We start from the raw sequence: 25,146 nt of genomic DNA on the forward strand, positions 1-25,146 counted from the left end.
TCCACAGCCGCAGGACAGCAGGACAAAACCCTAGGGACCCTTTCTCTCCCCGTCTGTGAGGCTGCCTTGACTTTCTCCTGGGCCACTCGCTTCTTTTCCATGCCTCTCCCTCTTTTTATTATTTATTAATTGATAAGTTTTTCAAGCCTCTCATTCTTAATTACTCAAGTACAGCATAATAATTTAAGCATACAGTAATATCTTCTGGAATATGAGAGTTGTGATTGTTAAGGAGTCCTGGTGACGCAGTGGTTAAAGCGCTCGCCTGCTAATCCAAAGGTGGCCGTTCAAACCCACCAGCCCCACAGCGGGAGAAAGATGTGGCAGTCTGCTGCCATAAAAATTACAGCCTTGGGAACCTTATGGGGCAGTCTACCCTGTCCTACAGGGTCACTATGTGTTGGAATCGACTGTGGCAATGGGATTGTAGTGACCCTTAGTCACCTTTGAGTGATTCCGATTTCACGGTGACCCCATATGGAGAGCTGCATCATAGGGCTTCCCAGGCTGAAATCTTCATAGTCTCTGCTGAGGGGTAGCTAAGAGTCCAGTGAAGGACACAAATAATCAACACACGAATAATGTCCGATGTCATGCTGGACGACAAGCCCCTAGGTTGGAAGGTACTACACAGTTGCCTCAACAGTGAACTCAAACACACCAACGATCACGAAGATGGCACAGGACCGTGTGAGGCTTCATTCTATTACACACAAGGTCGCCATGAGTCGGAGCTGGCTGGACGGCGACCAACAACAACAACAACAAAGTCAGTACCTGACTGAGGAGGGGCATCCTGTTCCATGAGGACACACAGGCATGTGTCCACCAACACCCAGATGTGGAGAGAAGGGTGTCGGGAAGGTTTTCTACCACAGTCGTTCCAGCTTGACTGAACATTAGAGTCATCTGGGCAGCTTTTAAAATCCTGATTTACTACACCCCGGACAAATGACATCAGAATTTACAGGAAGGGGGACTCCAGGCACTGTTCTCTTTTAAAGCTCTCCAGGTGATTCTGCTGTGTAGCGAGAGCAGGGAACTGCTGTTCTAGGGCCTCTCCACTTAGTGTGCGTCTGTGTGCGGGCCTTGGGCCAGCAGCATCCACTCCATATCACCTGGCAGCTGCTACATAATATCTGTTTTTGTCCTTACCCCAATTGTGGGAAGGTTTGAATCCAGCCTGTTGGATTCTCAGTTCCCCTACTTCAGATCCACTGAGGCCGAGTCCGTATTTAACAAGAGCCCCAAGGGCTTTGAATGACCTGCTCTTGAGGATGTGCCTTCTAAACCGAATGCTGAAGTGCTGAACTGTTAGCAAAGAGAAATGAGGCAGCAAAAAGCAGGTATTCTGAACAGACGGAGCTACCTGTGCAAAGCCACCAAGATCAAAGAAGACCTGGGGGGTGGGGGGTAGCAACTAGTTCAGGATGGCCAGACTACAGTCCCCTGGAGAGAAGAATGTGTGGTGGGGGGGGGCGGGCGGAGGGGGGTGCAGTATGGCAGGAGAGGAAGTCGGAGGGAGGAAAGAAGTGCTAAACTATGTAAACCATGCTAAGAGGTTTGGACTTTATCCTAAGGGCCCTGGGGTGCCCTGAAGGGTTTTTCAGCTAGAGATGACTCAGATTCCCTGAGCCCTCTGGGGATACCTCCTGAAGACACACTGTTCCCCTGGGCCTCAGGGCTTTAGCTCATTTCATTCCCTTGGCCCAGAGTGGATTATCCAATACACAAGGTAAACACAGGCTTACTTGTGCTTATTTACTAATCTGTAGTGAACAGTTTCACATGGGTTTCACTTTGATGTAGCGTGGTAAAACCCGTGTGAAATTGTTCACTACAGATCAGTAAGTAAGCTTGTTGGATAATCCACCCTTGCCTTAGCCTGAAACTCCTTACTCATTTCAAACTATCAAAATCCTACCCATCTTTTCTGCACTAACTGGATTCGAAATGCCTTCCAGTCACTGTGGCTGGAAATGACCCCTCTCTGGACCTGAACTCAACAGCACTTTGGATGAAACACTCACAGGGCCCTTATTACCAGGCTACTTTATTTCTGAAGTTAGGTTAAAAGTTCAGCTGCTAACCAAAAGGTCAGCTGTTCGAATCCACCAGCCGGTCCCTGGAAACCCTACGGGGCAGCTTTACTCTATCCTATAAGGTCGCTATGCGTCGGAATCAACTTGATGGCAATGGGTTTGTTCTGGTTTCTTTTCCTACTCCCAGACCAAAGCTTGTCAAAGAGTAGTTCAAGGATCACCTATGGGGGGGAGAGTGTGCTTGTTAAAATGCAGACTCCCAGGCCCAAGACCCATGGAATCAGTTTCTCTGTGCATGGGGCCCAGATGTTTACATTTCCCAAAGCACTCCAGGTGACTGTCATGAGTACCAGAGCTAGAGAATCACTGCACAAGATGACGGTCTCCTGGAGACCTGGGGCCACTTTAGAATCCTAGAACCTGACATTGCACCTCAGCACCCCATCCTTGGCACACTATTACTCAGGAATTGAGTAAGTGAAATGTCTTGACTTTCTCTCTCTAGTAATCCATGATAAATTAACTAAATCAAGGTGTTTCCAAAACCAACAACAACAAAACCGTATACGCCTTAATTAAATACGGCAGAAAAGCACTTCCTCGTTCCTGACTTGAACCCAGTCTGTGCTCAGAAAGGGCTTTTTCTGCAAGAGTGGGGGATGTGCCTGGTTTCCCCCATCATGGGTAATCAACAGGCTGGATCCAAACCTTCCTACAGCTTGGGTAAGGACAAAAACAGATATTATGCATATCTGCAAGTATGCTGTAAAACTGAGAATGCCTTACCTCTGTTACTATCACTAATTTTTTAAAATTGTCATTTAAAAAAAGCCAGATGCTGTTGAGTTGATTCGGATTCCCAGGGACCCCATGTGTGTCAGAGTAGGACTGTGCTCCACAAGGGTTTCAGCGGCTGGTTTTTCAGGAGAGCACCAGGCCTTTCTTCCAAGGCGCCTCTAGGTGGCCTCCAACCTTTCTGACACCAGCCGAGCACATTATCAGTTCGCACCTCCCGGGGAAAAACACTAATCACACATTATGGCGGTTGCAGCTCTGTCTTGTATTCTGGTGGCTGTGATGGTTCTTGGTCTCTCCGTTAGACTTCAAGCAAACTAGAGGCTGGGCCACAGCTTCTGCACCTCAGTGTCCTCCCTGGAGCACAGCGGTATGGAAGGGACTGAATAAAAATGTGATGCGTGGGCTAAAGACAAAGACATCACAGGAGCCTAAAGGTAATGTCCACTAGTTGGCTTGGAACCTGGACCTGTGTGGGAATTCTCCAAACACCTATTGAGGCCTGAGGCTTCTGTTTTCTCAGCCTATCAGAGAGGGAGCTGCTTCATTCCCTCCTGTGACTCTCTCTGCCTCATTGGACCATGAAAGGGCTGTGATTCTGCCCCCCATCCCCATACACAGAGACTCTCAGCATTTAACACCCCCCCAAACCCCCAAATCTCAATCTGGTGAAATTCCATTTAAAAATTCATTGCACTGAATTTTTGTAAAATGAAAATAACAAAAAGATTATTAAAGACATCTGGTTATATGAATTAACGGAGACTTTTATTACTAAACTCAACCGTAAAAACGTAAAAGTGATAAACACTGGCGTGTTTTTCTCCTATCCTTTAAATCCCAAATCCATAGTATCAATATTCGATTCCCGATTTTCCAGAAAAATCTACTTTTACAGATCCCAAACCCATTCCAAAAAGGGGAACTGCTCTTCTCCTTATTTTGATTTGTACACTGAGCATATTAACATTTAACGGCCACGCTGCATGTGGAATCGTCTCTAAGTCGTAACTGTAAGAGACTGGGTTCCTCTGGTTGTACCACCTTAAGAGTATGCTGCCAAAAATTTTAAATTAAGCAATTTCACGTGGAAATTCAGATTTCTGGATTTCCTTGAAAAATCAGAAGAGACAGCACTATCGGGCCCACATGGCTACCTGGCAACAGTCACCTGTGGCTCACGCCTTGTGAAAGGGCATGGGGTCTCTAGTCCAACGCCTCTCCACTCCAAAGTGTACCTGTTCCTGTCCCTGCCCCACTTCTGCAGGCATCTGATGCCCTGTGGTGAACACAGAGGAAAGCACGGTTCCTTTCCCAAAGACATTCATGTCCAAACATTTTTAATAAACCGAAGAGTAAAAACATATCAGCACAGAGAGAAAATAGAGTATTAGCTACAACAAGACACAACTCTTAAGTGATGCTGAAGAAGATTTGAAGCAGCGAGGACGCCAGTGTGGGCAAATGCTGATAAGCAGAAAAGCACAAACTATGCTCGCAGAGGCGGGCAGAGATTGGTGGCTCACTGGTAGGATTCCTGCCTTCCATTCAGGAGACCTGGGTCCAGTTCCCAGCCGATGCACCTCAAGCACAACCACCACCGGTCTGTCCGTGGAAGCTTGCGTGTTGCTCTGACGCTGAATAGGCTTCCGCGGAGCTTCCAGACTAAGGTGGACACGGAAGAAAAGCCTGTTGATCTAGTTCCAAAAACCAGCCAATGAAAACCCTATGGATCACAACTGTGTGATCAGCAACCCATCACAGGGATAGACTGGGCAGCATTTTGTCAGATTGTGTGTGGGGTAGCCATGAATCGAGGGCTGCCTCGACAGCTGCTAACGACACCATGTTTGGAGGAGTGGAAACGAAGTGGTCTGGCTGAATGGCAAGCTTCCACAGGGGCACAGGCACGAGCGGAAGGTTTCCATAGGGGCACAGGATCAAGGTGGCGGACAAGACCGCAGGTGGAGAGACTGTGAAGGCCTCAGATCCAGGGCAGAAGAGTGTGCAGTGTGGGCTGTGTTCTGGGGCAGGCAGGCACTCTGGAAGGTTCACTGTGAGGTGCCTGGCAGAAGAAGAGCAGTGGTCAGGATGGTCAAGGTGGTAGCTGTATCTAAGGTGCACAGAAGAGAAGCGAGGGCAGACAGGGAGATAGAGGAGCCTATGCAGGAAGCTACAGCTGTAGCCCTCATGGCCGACTGAGAGTGGTGACACTGAGGATGCAGAAGGGAGAGACCCGAGTGGCTGAGAACTGCTACGTATGCCCAGTGAGCAGTAATGAAGGAAGATGAGGAGGAAGGAATCAAATGTGAAAGAAAAGGTCCGGGCTCGAGCCACTGGCAGAACATTGGCGCGAAACACAAATACTGGAGCGAGACTAGCCCTTTGCTTTGGCTTCACACGTGTACAGGTGTGAGCGTGTGCGTGTGTGTTTATGGTAGTGGGTGAGGGGTTAGATGATGAATTTGGTTTCACACATGTCGAGTGCCAGAAAATGACAGGATGATCGAGAGGAGGGTGTGTGGGCCCAGAACACACTCAAATGACAGGTGTGACCACAGGTCTGCACTGAACTGTGCGGACTCCTGAGAAAGAAGAGCGGACGCTGAAGACGAAACGCACCACAAAACCCAGAAACATTTCTACGCCGTCTCAAGAAACAGCAGAGATTTAATTCTTCAATAAGTAGCTGTAGAAACCAAACCAAACTGTTACCCTGGATACTCCCAACAACTCCAAGTTTTTACTTAGCCTTTGGAATGATGGATGGGGCTCAGTTTACCCAGGGACAGTAAAAGTTGGTGAAAGGGGGTCATTGCAACTATTGTCTCTACTGTGAGGGGCAGAGTCACAATGAAGCCATGACAGAGCTAGGTCTATTTAAACAGCCGAAATGATCACTGTAACTGTTTTCTCTCTTAAAACACAACATACTTTTAGCCATATTTCTGCTTCTCAAAGCCTCTCATACAAAGAACCCAAAAGTGGAAGATGCCAAAATAGTCCTGGGCCCTAAAGAGGCCTTCATTTATCAATTCCCAACTGGTTCCCATGCACCCCCTTGCCAGGCCCTTTCACTTTTACAGAACCAAGCTATAAATCCTGCCATCGGATCAGGGGTGGCAGCAGCAGTGGAGATGGATGTCAGACCAAGGGTGGGGAGGTGGAGTGGAATTCCCAACTGGGAACAGATAAGTATGCTCACTGGCAACGGCTGCTTCCAGATTTCTCACGGGCTGCTCCTGTTCAGACTCAACCTGCCACCCTCGCTCCCTCTTCACGCTCTCTGGGTTCCGCGCTTCCATGCCTTCCATCGTCTTGGTTTGGGTTCTTTTGTAAAAAATCAGGTTAATCAACTGTAACTATTAAAAAATAAAGGTTAATTTTCATCCTGTGCCTTTAACCTTTTTTAAAGGAGAGAAACATGTTACATGAGCAACAAACAATGAGTACATATGAACTGACTCATGGCACAGCAATTTAAGTTACAAAGTGAATCTACCTTGCTCGTGTCCCAGGGTTTGTGCTGCACAGGGACAGAAGCCTTCCCTGCACTTCCTTGTTGTTGTCATCGTCAGGTGCCGTTAAGTCGGTTCCGACTCCTAGCGACCCTATGTGCCACAGAATGAAACACTGCCCGGTACTGCACCAGCCTCACAATTGTTGTGTTTCAGTCCATTGTTGCAGCCACTGTGTCAATTCCTCTTTGTCGCTGACCCTCTACTTTATCAAGCATGATGTCCTCCTCCAGGGACTGGTCCCTCCTGATAACACGTCCAAAGTATGTGAGATGTAGTCTCACCATCCTTGCTTTGAAGGAGCATTCTGCCTGTATATCTTCCAAGACAGATTTGTTTGTTCTTTTGGTAGTCCATGGTATGTTCCTTGTAGGTGTCACCTCTTAAGGTGTCCCATTTGACTTGGGCATGGAGGGGTGAAGAGAGTGGGAGCTTTGGAAGGTTTACTACCCAGACTACTTTCCAAGACTGTGGAAGTTCCAGGTACAATGCTGAGGCCAGGGCAGCCTGCCTTTGATACTAAACTTCTTTCTTTCTGTGCTCGCTTCCCAACCCCTAGTGCTACTCTGCCCAGCTCCCAGGTACCCGGCTATCCCAGCTGTCCCCAGCCTATAAGATTCACAGTGCCACCTCATCTAGCCTGTCTCCCCTCATCCCCACAAATTATAAAATTATAAAATCATTTTCCCACTAATAAACCAATTCCCCTAACATGGATGATTTCCTGGCAATTAAAAAAAATGCTCTAAAATGAATAACAAGCTCTATGACCTCCCTCTACGCAACGCCAAACTCAACCTTTTCACCTGTGTTAGTAATTTGTTGACTTACACCATGGATCATTACTTGGCAGCCAAGGGGCCAAGTCTGATTTGTAGGTATGTTTTGAGCTGGGCAGTGTTGTAAAAATTGGCAAATTTCACATAAACCCAGGTTTCTCTCTTTCTTAAAAAAAAAAAAAGGGCACCAGATCTAGTTGCCCTGGACCCCCAGTTTCAAGCAGCAACAATCAATGGGGGTGGACAGCAAGCCCCCATCTCTAGATGGGCAGGAGCTCTCCAGCTCACAGGGTACTCACCACTCCCGACTGTCATATACCTGATGTCTTAGTTATCTAGTGGATGACTTTAACAAAGAGAAATTTATTCTCTCACAGTTTAGGAGGATAGAAGTCTGAATTCAGGGCGCCAGCTCCAGGGCAAGGCTTTCCCTGTTGGCTCTGGGAGAAGGTCCTTGTCATCAATCTTCCCATGGTCTAGAAGCTTCTCAGCACAAGGACCATGGGTCCAAAGGACACCCTCTGCTCTTGGCTCTGCTTGCTTGGTGGTAATGAGGTCACTCTCCTCCCTGTTTGCATCTTTTTTTTATATCTCAAAAGAGACTGACTCAGAATACAACCTAATCCTATAAAGATTGTGGAGATTATGTCCGGCCTCTTTAACGTAACTGCCTCTAATCTTGCCTCTTTTATATCATATACAACATATAGGATAATTACATCAGGATCACAAAACGGAGGACAACCACACAATACTGGGAATCATGGCCTAGCCCAGTTGACACACATTTTTCAGGGGTACAATTCAATCTATAGCACCTGGTATGATGGTTAAGATTGTGTGTTAACTTGTTTGTGCCATGATTCTGATTCTCAGTAGTTTGGCAGTTATGTAATGATGTAATTTGCAGTTATATAATGATACAGTCATCTTCCATGATATGATCAGCCAATCAGTTGTATGGGGAGTTTCCCTGAGGGTGTGTCCTGCATCCAATATATGTATACATGGACATTCTGGTAAAGCTCGCGTGCTTGCTCTGGTTCCTGCATCCTGTTTATCATCATTTGACCTCCGGTTGTTGGGACTTGAGCCAGCAGCCTGCTGCAATGCCTGCCGATCTCAGGATTCATCAGCCTCCACAGCCTGTGAGCCAGCAGCCTGCCGTCTGACCTGCCAATCTTGGGTTCATCAGTCCCTGCAGCTACATGAGTCAGAAGCTTCCAGCCTGACACGTGACCCACAGATTCATGACTTGCCAGCCTCTACAACTGAGTTAACCATTTCTCTCTCTCTCTCTCACACACACACACAGAGCCCTGGTGGCACAGTAGTTAAGAGCTTGGCTGCTAACCAAAAGGTCCACAGTTCAAATCCACTAGCCACTCCTTGAAAACCTCTAGGGTCATTATGAGTTGGAATTGACTCAATGGCATTGAGTTTGGTTTTTTGGATATAAATGTATATATGCATCACTGGTTTTGCTTCTCTAGAGATCTCAGCCTAAGGCACCCAGTCAGTTTGCAGGGCACCCACCACTCCCGGCTGTCTGTGGCTCTCATTTTCTTCTCCTGACTGGCATTTGAATTTGTGGTCCCTAGCCTAAACGAGTCTACAAATAACCAAACCCCACTGCCATCAAGTCAATTTCGACTCATAGTAACCCTACAGGACAGAGTAGAACTGCCCCATAGGGTTTCCCAGACAGTATATCTTTACGGGAGCAGACTCTCACATCTTTCTCCCTCGGAGGAACTGGTGGGTTTGAACCGCCAACCTTTAGGTTAGCAGCCAAACTCTTTAACCACTGCACCACCAAGGTTCCTTCTCCAAATAACAGCAATAAAAACCAAACCCACTGCCATCAAGTGGATTCCAACTCACAGTGACCCTATATGACAGAGTAGAACTGCCCCGCAGAGGGTCACCTGGTAGATTTGAACTGTCGACCTTTTGGTTAGCAGCCATAGCTCTTAACCACTATGCCAAATTTCATTGAGGTGGGGAGAAGAAATACTTTAACGTAGGGGTCTTTTCTAGTTTTTTGCTATATATCTGAACGTCTGCAATGCCTAATCCAAATACATACATATTCTTCACAGTTAAAATTGATTCAGGAAATCTTCTAAAAATAAGTCACTGGTGGTCCCTTCTCTATTAAGACAAAGAAAGGCAATCACGGCAGAGGAAGCAGACTCCACGCAGGGACACGGAGGCCTTCTTGACTGAGCACCTCTCTTTCCCTCTCGGTCCCACTCTTCTCTCCTTTTCTTCCTCTCTCGTCTTTTAAATGTCCTTCCTCTCACCTCTCCTTTTCTCCTCCTCATCTCTCTCGCCTCGACTCAACCATTGATTACCACAGGAGCACACATCTTTGAGAAGTCTGCTGTCCATCCCACTCAACCTCACTGCTCAGTGCTCTGCCTTCCTGGTGTGTCATGGAAAATTAAGAACTTTTGAGAGGTTCCATGGAAAGAATCAGTTTAGCAAGCAAGGACCACAAACCACTAACACTGCTCACATCTGGTCACTGTTCTTTACAAAACTAAAAAACTTTATCAAACACTCAATGGAGAGCCTTCCAGCCTGTGCAGGTCTAAGGGCTGATTTCATATGTATCCAAATAAAGTATTTTGGGAAAAAGAAAATAAACTCAGAAACCAGGAGGCCAGGAAGTGAGCAGATTCCCTTGTGCTCCTAACTTGCTGACTGGCGCTAGTAAGACCACAGGAGCGGCCACACTGAGTCAGACCTGGTGCTCCTCCCTTGCCGGTTTTCTGACGGTAACACAGAGGGACACGCTGCAAAAAGGAACGCCTCTCCTTGTCAGCAGCTTCGAAGGCTAGATGTGCCTCCAACTTACCCTAGTTTACTGCAGTGATCCATTATCATACTACAGAGAGCGGTTCTTAATCCTTGAAACCAGGAAACCCCCAGCTTTCCCAAATTGCCTGGGCTGCCCGGAACCAAGGGATCATAGAAAAATTACTCTTTATGAAAACCGGTCCTTGTTTTTAACGGAGGAATGCTGTGTGTGGAAGCCTTTTCTCCATTTTTAAAAATATTGTGGTAAAATACACATAACAAAATGTATCGTTTTAACCATTTTAAAGTGAACAATTTAATGGCGTTAAGTAAATTTGCAATGTCGTACAATCATCACCGCTATCTTGTTCCAGAGCTTTTTCATCACCCCAAGTGGAAACTTCAGCCCTCCTGTGCCTGGCAACCACTAATCTCCTTTCTGTCTCTATGGATCTGCCCATCCTGAATATTTCACATAGACGGAATCATACAAAATGTGGCCTTGCGTGTCTGGCTTCTTTCACTCAGCACAATGTTTTCAAGGTTTATCCATGTGGTAGCGTGCATCGGTACTTCATCCCTTTTTATGGCTGAATAATACACCATTGGATGGTGTGTGCAGAAGCTTTTAACAAACAAACAATGGTGGCTGGGACTGGTTTGGTTTGGTTTGGTTTTGGGTAGTATGTGGCTTGTTTTCATTTATCCTAAATATCTGAGCATTGTAAACTATGGGGGACAAATCCAAGTATATCCTTGGATTTGGTATAGACCGTTCATAATCTGATAAAATCTCCATCCCTGTTCAAATTTCATCTTTCCAGACTGACAAGACCTTGGAAACAAAAAGTGTGACAACTCAGAAAATCTCCGTTCACATTGTTATCTCAGTTGCCTTTTGCAGAAATTCAATTCAAAGCCAATCATTTTGCTGCTTGCTGGGAATCAGAGAGATACTGTTACTGCCCTCAAGAAGCTCAAGGCCTAGTGAGAAGATAAACAATTTCACCACAGAGTGCCAGCTTTCAGGATGGAAATCTAAATTCTAAGTGACAAGTTCACACAGTATTCCAGCTGAGGGAGCACATTAGCTTAGTACAAGGACTAAAATGCTTTGGCTTCTTCTCGACGTCCAAGTTCTTCTAAGAAAAAGGCTACAGTGGAATCGGTGTTGCTTTCTTCAGTGGCTGGAGCCTTACAACCCTATAGGTGAGGCACCTATTATGTTTGCTACGGCAATGCCTTGCCCACATTAAGATGCATTTGTCTTCACATATCTTCCTGAGATTTCAGACTAGATTGAAAGAGCTTGCTAGAAATTTCACTAGGTATCCATTTGTTGTACTGGGGTGGCTTGCGTGTTGCTATGATGCCGGAAGCTATGCCACCGGCATTTCAAATACCAGCAGGATCTCCCATGGTGGGCAGGCTTCAGCAGAGCTTCCAGACTAAGACAGACTAGTAAGAAAGGCCTAGAGTTCTATTTCCGAAAATTACCTAATGAAAACCCTGTGGATCACAACAGGATATTGTCTGATATAGTGCTGGAAGATGAGCCCCTTAGGCTGGAAGTCACTCAAAATACACAGTGGCTGCAACAACGGACTCAAGGATACCAATGAGGGTGAAGATGGTGCAGGACTGGACAATGGTTTGTGCTATTAGCCGTGGGATTTTCATGAGCTAGAGCCAACCCAGTGGCAACCAACAACAACATTCATTTTCTCCTTAGATAACGTATCAAAACGTGAACAAAGACATTAATCTGTGAAACTTCACTGTCTGTCTATATTTCCCTTTTTCCTTTCTTATTTTGAAAAATTTGAAACCTACGTAGAAAAAGCAGTACAATGAACACCTATATCCCCTTCATTGAGAGCCGCCAATTAACATCTTGCCACATTTGCTTTCTCTTTATATGTGCGTGTGTGTGTGTGTGTGTGTGTGTGTATGTTTTGCTAAAACTTTCTAAAGTAAACCGCAAACACTGTGACACTTCATTCCTAAAAACTTCAGCATTCTTAAGAACAGGGACATTCTCCAACAAAATCACTACAGCATTGTTACGTCCAAGAACTTCAACATTCATACAATATTATCTAATACAGTTCCTAATCAAATGTCCTCACTATTCCAATAATGTACTTCTGGCTGTTTTTTTTTTTTCAATCTAGAATCCAATCAAAATCACAAATTGCATTTAGTGTCCACGTCTCTTACAGACTGCCCCCCAATCCGGGATGCTGTCCTACAGACTGCCCCCCAATCCGGGATGTTGTCTTACAGGCTGCCCCCCAATCCGGGATGTTGTCTTACAGGCTGCCCCCCAATCCGGGATGTTGTCTTACAGGCTGACCCCCAATCCGGGATGTTGTCTTACAGGCTGACCCCCAATCCGGGATGTTGTCTTACAGGCTGACCCCCAATCCGGGATGTTGTCTTACAGGCTGACCCCCAATCCGGGATGTTGTCTTACAGGCTGACCCCCAATCCGGGATGTTGTCTTACAGGCTGCCCCCCAATCCGGGATGTTGTCTTACAGGCTGCCCCCCAATCCGGGACGTTGTCTTACAGGCTGACCCCCATGGGATGTTGTCTTACAGGCTGCCCCCCAGTCCGGGATGTTGTCTTACAGGCTGCCCCCCAATCCAGGATGTTGTCTTACAGGCTGCCCCCCAATCTGAATCACGCTCATTGTTTGTCTTCATCAGATTAAAAGCCTCTGCGTGGTACAAATGGTTAACGCACTTGACGGCTAACAGAAAAGTTGGAGGTTCAAGTCTAGCCAGAGGCACCTTAGAAGAAAGGCCTGATGACCTACTTCCAAAAAAGCAGCTATTGAAAACCCTATGGAGCACAGTTTTACTCTGACACACGTGGGGTCTCCGTGAGTGGGAAGCGACTGGATGTCGCCTGGAGGAGGAGGGGGCTGATGAGGCTGAAGCTCACGTTTGTGGCACAAACACTATGCAGGTGATGCTCTGGTGCTCCCCAGTGCGTCCGTTTGGAGCCACACAACGCCACCTCGTCACTACTGCTGATGCTCAGTTCAGTCACTCTGTTAGAGTGTTGCTATGCATTGAACTGTGTCCCCCAAAATTATGCGTTGTAAATACTAATCTCGGTACCTGTGGTTATAATCCCATCTGGGAATGGGTTTTCTTGATTATGTTAATGAGGCAGGATTAGTGTAGGGTATGTCTTCAGTCTGTTTCTTTTGAGATACAAAAGCAGAGGTGAGGGAAGACAGATGCCCAGCCACCTGAAGATCCCTGATGAACACAAGCTAAAAAGAGACAAGGACCTTCCTCCTGAGCCAACAGGGAAAGAAAGCCTTTCCCTAGAGCCGGCACCCTGAATTTGAACTTCTAGCCTCCTAACTGTGAGAAAATAAATTTCTGTTTGTTAAAGCCACCCACTTGTGGTCTTTCTGTTACAGCTACACTAGATACCTAAGACAAGTCTCTTTCCTCCTTTGTAGTTAATGAATCATCTGTGGGGTAAAACACTGTGAGAAAGGTGAGTATGCTACTTCCCACAACCTTTTACCCCATAGTTTTAGCGTTCATTCTAATTCTGAAACATTCACACTGGTGGTTGTAAAGTGGTGATTTTCTGACTTTATCGACATTTATTACTGGCAAAAAGCCTCTCCCCATCCTCACTTTTACCTATTTTTCAGCATCACTGTGGATTCACGGATATACCTGTTAATCCAGTGTTTATAACCCATTACCATCATGATTCTTTTTATTGCCTCATCTGCCCCATGTGTGACCAGCAGGAGTTCCTTTCAGCCAGCTCCTGTGTTCCTTGGAAATGACCTCATTATTCTTTGAGTATGTCCTTGATTTCTGACACAGGGGGTTCTAGACTTGCCTTATATTTCCCTGTCCTAGACCTGGAGTCAGTTTTTCTACAAGCAGCCTTGGTTCCTTTTTTATGGTGAATAGTATTTAGAAACCAAAATCTGGGTGCTAATTGTGCTCACTGCCATTGGAGTATCATTGCTTCTAGGCTCTTTCAGTGGTTAAAGATAGGAAAATTATTATTTTTAAATTACAAGTTCATAATAACATTTCCAATTCAAATCTAACACTATGCTATGGATTGAACTGGGTCCCTCAAACAGATATGTTGAAGTCCTAACCCTGGTACCTGTAAGTATGAGCTTGTTTGGAAATAGGGTCTTTGAAGATGTTATCAGCTATGTTAACACGAAGTCATACTAGCATATGATGGGTCCTGATCCAATCTGAGTGGTGTTCTATAAAGGAGAAGAGATGCAGACAGGCACAGGAAGGACGGCCATGTGATGACGCATCTACAAACCAACGAACGCCTGGGCTAAAAGAAGCTGGGAAAGACAAGAAAGGATCTTTCCCTACAGACTCAGACCAAGCGTGGTCGGGCCAACAGGTGAGTGGACTCCTAACAACCAGAACTGTGAGACAATAAATTTCTGTCCCTATAAGTCACCCAGTTTGTGGTATTTTATTATGGCAGTCCTAGAGGACTAATACACACCACAAAGTTCTTTCTTAACTTTTCCAATTTGTACCATCCTGGTTCCCAACAGCATCAATACCCTTAGTCAGTCTCTCCTGTAAACACACAAAGTCTTTCCAGAATTTCTCTACTAATACCACTCCCAACAACAAATCTACTTAGTAAAGTTCGAGATTTCTACAGTTCATTGTCCTCAGAATACACCCAACAAAGGGTGTACGAAGTACTTTGTTTAGAAGTTATTTGACTTTATTTTTTCTGAATGAACTCTGTATTTTTTAATTAACAGATCTTTGTTTACTATTTGTAAGTTTATCCCCCAAGACACAACAGAACCTACATACCTAAAGAACCTCAATATAAAAAAGTATTTTATCAAAATGATTCATGCACAAATAAAAAAAAGTCAAATAATTCTACAAAGGATTGCAATAAAAAGACTCACCAATCTCTGCCTACTCCTTCTGACTACCCCCATTATTATAGTAGACATTCATTTTTCACTTCTTTTAGCTGTTTCTTGTGTTATGTACCTCTACAAATAATACACCCATACTATAGTCTCTGAATTTCATCAGTTTTAGATAGTACATAGTCACTTTTCTTAGATTATATGAGAATTTAGCTCTCTTACACTGCACCTCTTCCCTCTCCCATCTTCCTTATAGTTGTATCATATAATTTGGTCAAATTAACATCTAATTATGGCTATATATAAACTCACCGTTAACTCAAATAACATACTATAATCATGTTTCCTTTCTTTGTATTCCTTTTTGTTTCCCTGGAGTTAACAATGGCCTCACTTTTTCATTTGCTTAGATTCCCTCCAGCTAAGCCTTCTCACATCCTCATACAGCAAAACACATCATTGTTTTCCCCTTGATCTTCAGTGCCATCCGACAACGGTCTACTGGTCTACTGCACAGTTGACATCCTGGGTCTTCCCACTGCTATCCTTCCGGGAATTCCTTCATTTCTGGCATCCCAGACCTTCTTGCTGAGGTTACTTCCCCATTTAGGGAGAAATGTCTGCCAGTAGCTTCCTGCGATAGTCCACTACCATCCAGTGTTTCTATTATACTATTGGAGGCCATTCTGATTTCAGATCCTATGAACATGATCTGTTTTCATTTTGTTTTGTTTTTCCAGCCCTTTGAAGCTTGTAGAAGCTTCTCTTCATCTGGGTGTTCTGAAATGTCATTATGTTACGAAATTCACGCTGACCTTTTTTCATTTCTTAATCTGGGTACCTAGTAGGCTCTTTCAAAATGGTCACTTACGTCCTCCTTCAGTTCTAGGGAGATCCCTATATTATTTTCTTTGATGATTTCCTCCGTCCTGTTTTCTCATGGTGGCATTCCTGTTTTTTGGATCTTGGACAGATCCCCTAATTTTTATATCCTTCCTTAGTCTTCTGGCTCTACTTTCTGGAAGATCTCCTCAACTTTATCTTCCAATATTCTACTAACTACAATGATTTTGGAGTATTTTGAAATTCACCTGGCCTGGCATGACTTGAAGAACACTTCTAACCCAACAGTCCTTTAGAATACATATAAGCCTCTTCCAGTGCAACAGGTCCATGAAGAACCTGAAAACTCTGAAAGAAACATCAAAGGCTGGGGAAACATCTCAGACAATTTTCAGTGAAATAGGTACAGAACATCTCAACGTTCCCTATCCAAAGAACGCTGTCACCACTGTTGGCCTATGTTGCCTCTCAGCCCCACGCCTGCCCTTCTCAACTTCGCCGTTGTCATACTGGAGCTTCGAGTCATAGACTACTCTTCCCTGGCTCTCTTGCCAGCTGGCTTCCTGTTATGTTCTACCAATATAAGGTACTGGCAGGAGTTCAGAAAGCAAGAAGAGGGGTGAAGCTGTTCTTCCTCTCTTTCCCCATCTGCTTCTAGCAGTGTCTCTGGAAATGTCTACATTGCCTCAGTGTTCCCCGCTTCAGCTGTGACAGCCTCTCTTTAGCAGCCCCAGAACGAGTAAGGCAGCCCCTCCTCTGGTCTGGGGGCATCTCTTCATGGCCCCAGAATTAACCCAGGAGCCCCTCCGAGGAGGTTCCAGCAATGGCTGAGCAGCAGTCCCAGGAGTACAGCAGTGAGTGTGCTCTTGGGCTCTGGTAAGACTTCTTCCACATCTTTGTTCTCCTGGATCTACGGGTGGTAGCTGCTTTACACAGTTACTAACTGCCCCTTTGCATTCTCTCAGTCCTTCTGACACTATTGTAACAAGTTCTCTGTATTAAATCTCCTCTGGGTGAAGTATCTACTATGGTTTCTCTTTTTCCTGACTGGCGCCTGACTCACATAGCCTCCTTCAGGGATTTTAAAAAAAGCCTGTAGAAGTTTCATTAGCAGAAAGAGCTAAAGGCACAAAGCCTCATCTACGGTTATGACTTCAAAAGTATAGTCTGACTTAAATTGTCCTACAGATTAAAAAAAAAAAACCCGTTGCCGTTGAGTTGATTCCGACTCATAGCGACCCTATAGGACAGAGTAGAACTGCCTCATAGAGTTTCCAAGGAGTGCCTGGTGGATTCAAACTGCCAACCTCTTGGTTAGCAGCCGTAGCACTTAACCACTGTGCCACCAGGGTTTCTGTTTACAGATAAAGTTATTGTGGAATACAGAATCTGGTTGGCCTTTGTCTCTGGTTCCTGGGAGGTGGCCTCTAAAGTCTTGAAATTTCCCAAGTGACTGGAATGTCTTTATAATTCCTGGTGGGTCTCCGAGACTACACCTGATGGTTTGTGCTAACAACGTGACTCCCGGTGGGCTCCTGGATAGTTTCTGCTAATGACATGACTCAGGATGGGGCTGTCCACGCCAGAAGCACTAACCACGTGATCAGAGGTTTGGAGCCACAAGACATCAGCCCGACCACAGGAATGGAAGGGGGCCTGGAGACTGTGCTTGATCACATGGCCAATGATGTAATCAATAATGTCCATGCAATGAATCCTCAATATAAACTCTGGACACTGAGGCTTCGGTGAGCTTCCCTGATTGCTAGTATTCTTCTGTACTGTCCCATGTCAACGTGCCAGGAGGGTGACACGTCCTGATGCCCCAGGGAGAGAGCCCTCCCAGACCTCACCCTATGAGCCTCTCCCTTTGGCTGGTTCTGATTTACATCCTTTGGCTACAACACAACTGTAATCATAAGTGTAGCACTTTCAGTGAGTTCTGTGAGTCATTCCAGCAAATTATCAAACCTGAGCGAGAACTCCCCAAATTTGTAGCCGGCTGGTCAGAAGTGAGGGTGGCCTGGGATTCCCTGGGCTTATGGCTGGTGTCTGACGTCTTGGGCAGACTTGGCAGTCTAGGGGACTGTGATCTGATTTGGCCCAACTGCAGGAAGCAGGTGAAGGAAGCCCTCTACATTCCTACACCTTTAGAAGATGGCAAAGTTATCCTGATGTGAACTAAAGTGGATATCCACTCATTTCCAGAATAAGCAGCCAGGTGAGTAACAGACCCCCTTCATAAGTTGTGACTGATGCAAAAAAAAATAAGGAAAATGGTTTGCATATTGCAAGATGACAAAAACAAAAACAAAAAAGAAACACCCTTTCATGAAGAGATGAAACTGAGCTGCAAGAAGGGTGCGTCAATCTTCAACCTTGCAAAAAAGGCAGCCGTGCTACATCAGCCAGGTGTTGACTCGCTATCTGTGACACACTTTTAAAACAGGTAATGAAAATGGCAGGAAAACAGGTACGTAAGGGGTTTGTTTAAAAGTAAGTTGTAGAGTATATCGTAAAAATATTACATAACAACATTTTAAAACCTACATTTCTAGGACCATTCCTATCTTCTAATGTATCCTGTAACACCCTGCCAGATGGCTGCATGCTCTCTGACACATCACGGAGAGGGAGTTGCTGGCTGGGACAGAAAAAATGAAACAGGATGGCATGGTTTCATGGATGCCGGCTGAGAGGGTGGGATGAGGTGGAGGGCCTTTGAAAGGAATATTCTTGACAGAGATAACGAACAGAGAAGAGCTGTGAAGAGAGGAAGACTGAGGGGCTGAGAGAAAACAGAAGAGAGAAAAAAAAAAGATGACTTTTCTTTAAAAATATGAGGCGTTTTTTAAAAAGTTACGGAGAAGAGAAAAAGAGAGCGAGAAGAGTGGAAAGAGGAGAGAGGGTGGGTGGAAGGCAGGAAGGCAGGAGAGAGCCCGGGAGCAGGGCAGGAGATGTAATTGAAAGATGGATGGATGAAGGCTCTCCTTGACTGGTGTATGTGTGATAATCCAGAGCCCATCAGTTGTTCATGCTCCAGGGTTGTCCGCTCAGAGGGACCTGGTTGGGATTATTTCTAGCATGTTCTCACTGAAGCTAAGGAGCTTCGCTTGGACTTTGATCATTAACATGGAGGAAAAGAGATTACTGTCTGCGAAGTTACTATTCTCAAAAAAACACATCATCTCTGGGAGGAAAGGTTAAATAGAGAACCTCGAATTCCCAAAAAGAATTTCTCCAAAGGGTTCCTTATAACCTTTTGTCACCTACAAACCCAACAGTTCTCCAAGTATTCAGCAATGCCAAAGACACCTGATTGGGTTTATCTGAAATGAGCACTGTAGATAAAAAAGAGTTTGTATTTCACCTTATATAGTAAAACTACTAGGTTCATTTTGAGAATTACCACTTTTCAGTCACCTCATATTCATGTGGAAGTTGGATAATGAAAAAGGAAGACAGGAGAAGCATTGGTGCATTCAAACTATAGTGCTGGCAAAGAATACTGAGTATACTGTGCACTGTCAGAAAAATGAACAAATCAGTCTTAAAAGAAATACAACCAGATGTTGTTTAGAAGAGAGGATGGTGAGATTTTGCCCACTGACTTTGGACACATCATCAGGAAAGGACATTCTCTAGAAAAGGACATCATGGTTGGTAAAGTAGAGGGCCAACAAAAACCAGGAAAACCCTCAGTGAGCTGGAATGACACCATGGCTGCAACAATGGACTCAAACATACCAACGATCATGAAGATGGCACGGGACTGGGCAACATTTTGTTCTATGTGGGATCACCACCATGAGTCGGAGCCAACTTGATGGCAACATAACAATATAACAACGAATTGGTATAAGCTATAGTAATTTTATTTCCCCTTTTTTTGAAGAACCCATATATGCCTTTAAATAGGTAAATATTCCGATTTGCTAAAAACAAGTTATGCTCAGCTTATCAAAGGCTAGAGGAAGCAACCACAGGAGAAAGAGAAGCCTTTCTAGTTGATTCTTCTTTTCCTTTTCCTTCAAATATAAAATTATTTCACGATCATAATCTCTACTTTGCAAAGTGGTTGGAAATATGTTTATTTAGTGCTTAAAGTCTGCTGGCTTTTTTTTTTCCCCCCTGAAAAATCCACCTACCATCTGCTACTGGTGTAAAAGTATTTTTTTGAGGGGATGGAGGAATATTTAAACTTAACTACAACCTGTGATATGCAGATGATAAACCTTGCTTGGTGAAAGCAAAGATGACTTGAAGCACTTACTGATGAAGACCAAAGACTACAGTCTTCAGTACAGATTACACCTCACCATAAAGAAAACAAAAATCCTCACCACTGGGCCAATAAACAACATCATGACAAAAGATTGAGGTTGTGAACGATCTTACTTTACTTGGATCTACAATCAATGCCAATGGAAGTAGCAGTCAAAAAATTAGACCATGTACTGCATTGGGCAAATCTGCTGCAAAAGATCTCTTTAAAGTGTTAAAAGCAAAGATGTCACTTTGAGGAGTAAGGTGAGTCTGATCCAAGTCACAGTATTTTCAATCACCTCACATGCACGCGAAAGCCAGACAATGAAAAAGAAAGACCAAAGAAGAACTGACGCCTTTGAATTATGGTGTTGGTGAAGAATACGGAATATACCATGGACTGCCAGAATGAAAAAACAAATTTATCTTGGAAGAAGTACAGCCAGAATGCTCCTTAGAAGTGGGGATGGTAAGACTTCATCTCACATACCTTGGACATGTTATCAGGAGGTACCAGTCCCTGGAGAAGGACATTATGCTTGGTAAAGTACAGGGTCAGTGAAAAAGAAGAAGACCCTCAAAGAGATCGACTGACACAGTGGCTACAACAATGGGCTCAAACATAGCAATGAATTGTGAAGATGGCGCAGGACCAGGCAGTGTTTTGTTCTGTTGTACACAGGGCCGTTATGAATTGGAACTGATTTGATGCCACCTAACAACAACAAAAACATTATAACCATTAAGCAACAACAAAAACATTATGACCATTAAATAGACTGGAGCCATCACGTGGCACCAAGGATATGAGACACAGCTTAAGAAATACTTACACAAGGAAAAAACCCAGGTGGTAGTTCCAAAACACATTTATAAAAGAGAGAGAAGCAGCATTGAAAAAACAGGCAAATTGGAACCTTCGTCCATTGTTGGTAGGAATGTAAAATGGATACAGATAAGATAATCATCTTTTTGTTCGTTTTGTTTTTTGGGAGAACTGGAAGTTTAGCCTTTTTAAGGAACAGAAAGTATAAAACAAGAAATTCAGTGTCACAGAGAATATGCCTGTCGCCTACCAAGATGAAAAGCATACCCCCTAATTCTTTCAAACATGATTATCTATAAACAAAATGGAAGTCAGAGTAGCAAAATGGAATAAATGGCATTCTTTATTTATCAAGGATATAAAGAACATGATTTAAAAAAGTTGATGTTAGTGAAATCATTCAAAGAGTATAAAGTCAGAGAACTGTTAAATAAGAATGGTGAAGTCACTGCAAATTAAATACGCCAGGCATAAAATTTTAATTTTCTATCTAGGCTTCAAAAATAAATTGCCGGTATTTTGGATGTATGTATATATCAGTGATCAGTTAAGTGTGCTTTACCAATATTAACAGAAGCGATAAGAATGAGAGATGGCAATAATGACGCTCACTTCACACACGGGCAGGTGTTGGGGTGCCCTTTGCCCCTTAAGTAGGCGCACGAATAGTAGGTAACGCGCACTGTGAGCACGCACAACTCACTGTCTCGGGACTACGGGGGATGCTGCTCAGCCCAGCCAGTATCTGCTGTCCCCACAGGGCCGGGTGAAAGAAGATGAATTAACTGGTGAACAACTATTACCAGAGAACACGCACAAACACGAACATAAGTAATATCATCACTCAAGTCCCAAACAGTGTAATTATTACTCAATATGAACAGAAACTGCTCCTAGAAATCACACCTTATCTTTCCAAACCACACCAAGCAAAAACAATCATCAAAAAACAATTCAACTTTGTGATCATCTCTGACCCTGTGATGATAGCAAAAATCACTGCCTCGTAACAGATGATAAGCGTGGTGGTCTCCAAGGTGGTCACGGAGAGAGCTCTGAGGCTGTCAGCCCGTATCAGTCACTTTCTATTAAATAAAGGCTTTCCCATTTTGTGCTTCTCTCAGAGGCTTCATTTTGCCTGGATGAAGCTGAAGCATCAACAATGAACTTCCTGTTGCTATTCCCACTCCCCAAATAAATGCTGTTGGCAGAAAAACAGGCTTTCCCCAGTAAAAACCCAACACAGACAACCGTGATAGGGTCCCATATAAAGGACGTTCTGACTACAAACACTTAGCATGTGCGTTATACAAACTTCATGAGCAACCACGGGACATGGGAGTTGGTATTTTAGGGTGCCAACAGAAAGGGGGAGGTCCACGTGTTATACAATTCACCTCCTGAAGTGAGAAGGAAGCAATTCCAAACAGCCATCTGAGTGTTCTCCTGTATCGCACGAGCAGGTCTCCGATGCCTTTTACACTGTATCACTTCACTCCTTCACGTCTGGGGGCAGGGGTGGCTCAGTGGTGGAATTCCCACCTTCCTGCGGGAGACCTGGGGTGGATTCCCGGCCAACGGACCTCATGTTTGGCCACCACCTGTCTGTCACTGGGGGCTTGTGTGTTGCTCTGATGTTGAATAGGTTTCACCGGAGCTTCCAGACTAAGACAGACTAGAAAGAAAAGCCTGGTGATCTACTTCTGAATATCAGCCAGTGAAGACCCTATGGATCACAACGGCCTGACCCTGTTGTGCACCGAGACACCACGGGCTGCAGGCTGATTCAACAGTAGCAAACAACAACATTTAGTATCTGTTATCTCCATGACGGAAAAAAGGTCATTTTTCTAAAATAATCCAGATATGCCTAAAGGGGGATATAGTTTTAAATCAATTGAAAAAGGTTTGTTTCAGTAACAGCAGCATCTTATTTACTTTTGTTAATACTGATAGCTAGGTGGATGTTTTCTGCATTAACGTACCAAAGCCATAAGTTGGGGTTTACAGTCTTCATAAATGTGATCGAAGTTACAATCACGCACATTTTTCTGTGCCAATAAATAGACTTCTACATTATCAGTTATTTTATTTTTTTTATTGTGATAAAATACATCACATAAAGTTTGCCATTTTAATCATTTTCAAGTGTACAATTCAGTGGTATTAATTACAGTAACAATGTTTTGTAACCATCACTACTATTGGTTTCCAAAACTTTTTAATCACCCCAAACCGAAGCTCAGTGCCCCTTAAACATTAACTTCTCCACCTCCCCCCAGCCCCCAGTAACCACTCATCTTCTTTCTGTCTCTACGCATTTACCTATTCTAGATACTTCATGGAAGTGGGATCACAAGATATTTGTCCTTTTATGTCTGGCTTATTTCACGCAACATAATAGTTTTAAGATTCATCCGTGTTGTAGCATGCATCAGAACTTCACTTCTCTTCGTGGCTGAGTCATGTTCCATCGTATGTGTACATGGCATTTTGTTTATCTACCATCAGCTGATGGACGTTTGGGTTGTTTCCATCTTTTGGCTATTGGGAATAATGGTGTAATGAACACAGGTGTACAAGAATCTGTCTGAGTTCCTGCCTTCAAGTCTTTTGCATGTATGTCTAGGAGTGGAATTGCTGGATCACACGGTAATTCTGTATTTAACCTTTTAAGAACTGCCACAATGTTTTCTACAGTGGCTGCACCATTTTACATTCCCACCAATGGACGCTCCCGATGAACGGGCATTCCAATTTCTCCATTATCATTTATAATGGCCACGTAAAGGTGGTAAGTACCAGAAACAGGGTGTGAGAGCAGAAAGTAATGAAGAGGAAAGAGAGAAATGTCAGAGAGAGAACAAACAGATAGGGGTTGTCTAGGTAGATGTGAAATAGTGGTCCCAAAGTAGTATACCACAGATACATTCTTATTTGACCCACATGTACTTTTTTAAAATGCGAATTTATTATTGAAGCTAAAAAATTGGGATATTTCCCTTAAAGATCTAGATTTCAGGCTTCTCTTAAAAAAAAAAAACAGATGATCTGGCATTTCTAGGCTCACATTCCCACTTGGCAGAAATCTGCTGCTTACTCTCTAGTTTGCCACGGGACAATCAGAGCTACCTGTTTCATTCATAAAGGCTCTGTCTTGTTCCTGTCTAGTCCCTGAAGGCATCTGAAGGGATGAAGGAAGCTTTGAACTTGGAAAAATAGGAAGCATAGGACAGGAAGCTGATTTGGGGATAAAGTTAACACGTCTCCCCAAAACATGCAGTGAGTACGAGCTTGTTGGGGGCAGTGAGGAGAAACTGGCAGCAGATGAGACAGACCTTGAGATTCAGGCGAGGTACAGCCTTACAGTGTAGAAGTGTTAGTTGTGACAGCATCCTGGAGAGCAGATGAACCAGCTTCAGGAAAAAGTGTCAAGAAACAGAGGGCAGAAGACTGGGACCTAAACGTTGTCCTCAACAGAGAGGAGGCAGAGGAAGAAAAACCAAAGAGACACAAAGACTGAGTTAGCCCCCTAGGTTCCTCATGATCTTGTTCCAGCCTAGCTCTAGCTTCGTTTTCCACGTCTCTTCGGCAGGCACCATTAATCCTAGCCAGACAGTTCTACTTCCAGTTTGAGAAAGTGTGTGTTGTTTCCTGTGAAGTGCCTTCTTCAAGCCTGTATTTCCCATTGTCTGAAATCAATTTCTCCTACCTGCTTTTGTTAAATTTCTATTCAACTTTCTAAAATTAGTTCAAGAGTTGCCCCAACCAGGTTGCTTCCACATGTCCTGTGTATTAGAGTTTTTACCACACTGTCCTGAGTTTGCTGTCTTCCCACTAGCCTAAGTCCTCCAGGAGGTCAGAGATCAGGGTCAGAGGCCAGGTTGTATTGGATGCTTTATCCTCAGAACCTGACATGCAGTGGTACTCACTAAATGATAACAGAGCAAAGGAAGGAAAGCAGCAAGCCCCTAGAGTGGTAGGATAGATCTTGGGATAATGCTGGGTCACAGAAACTAAGGAAGAAGAGCTATTTTTGATGGAGAGAACCACCTCAAATGCCAGAAGTTACAGAGAATGAAGACAGAAGAGAGGCACTGAATGTTGGCAGGAATCTGTCAACAATTGACCTAACTGTTACAGAGTGGGGGACACAGTTTCTGATACATTATTAGAAAATAATCTGGCAATATACATCAAAAGGCTTAACACCACTTGCACACTGTGGCTAAATAAATCTACTTGGGAAATAGTGTGTCTGTAATGGATAACTATTTTTTACTTTTCTGGCTGTCCAGATCCAACTCGTTTCCTGTTTTGAGGGTGTTCCATCACATGAAGTCCCGCAGGG

The 25,146-nt window shown here is 44.2% G+C and overlaps 1 protein-coding gene across 2 annotated transcripts in view; it reads right to left on the minus strand.

Moving 5' to 3' along the window:
* The window catches only part of STX8 (syntaxin 8), a 344,866-nt gene that overhangs the window by 100,823 nt on the left and 218,897 nt on the right, over positions 1-25,146 (minus strand). The window contains exon 8 of one of the 2 annotated variants that reach the window (XM_023556455.2): positions 3,490-23,339. The exons of the other annotated variant lie outside the window; for it this stretch is intronic. Coding sequence (XP_023412223.1) covers positions 23,293-23,339 — 47 coding nt within the window. The 3' untranslated portion in view covers positions 3,490-23,292. Of the gene's footprint in view, positions 1-3,489; positions 23,340-25,146 lie in introns of those variants that run through there. 2 annotated transcript variants of the gene reach the window in all.

The sequence above is a fragment of the Loxodonta africana genome, chromosome 18 (assembly GCF_030014295.1).
Source record: "Loxodonta africana isolate mLoxAfr1 chromosome 18, mLoxAfr1.hap2, whole genome shotgun sequence".
Lineage (NCBI taxonomy): Eukaryota > Metazoa > Chordata > Mammalia > Proboscidea > Elephantidae > Loxodonta > Loxodonta africana.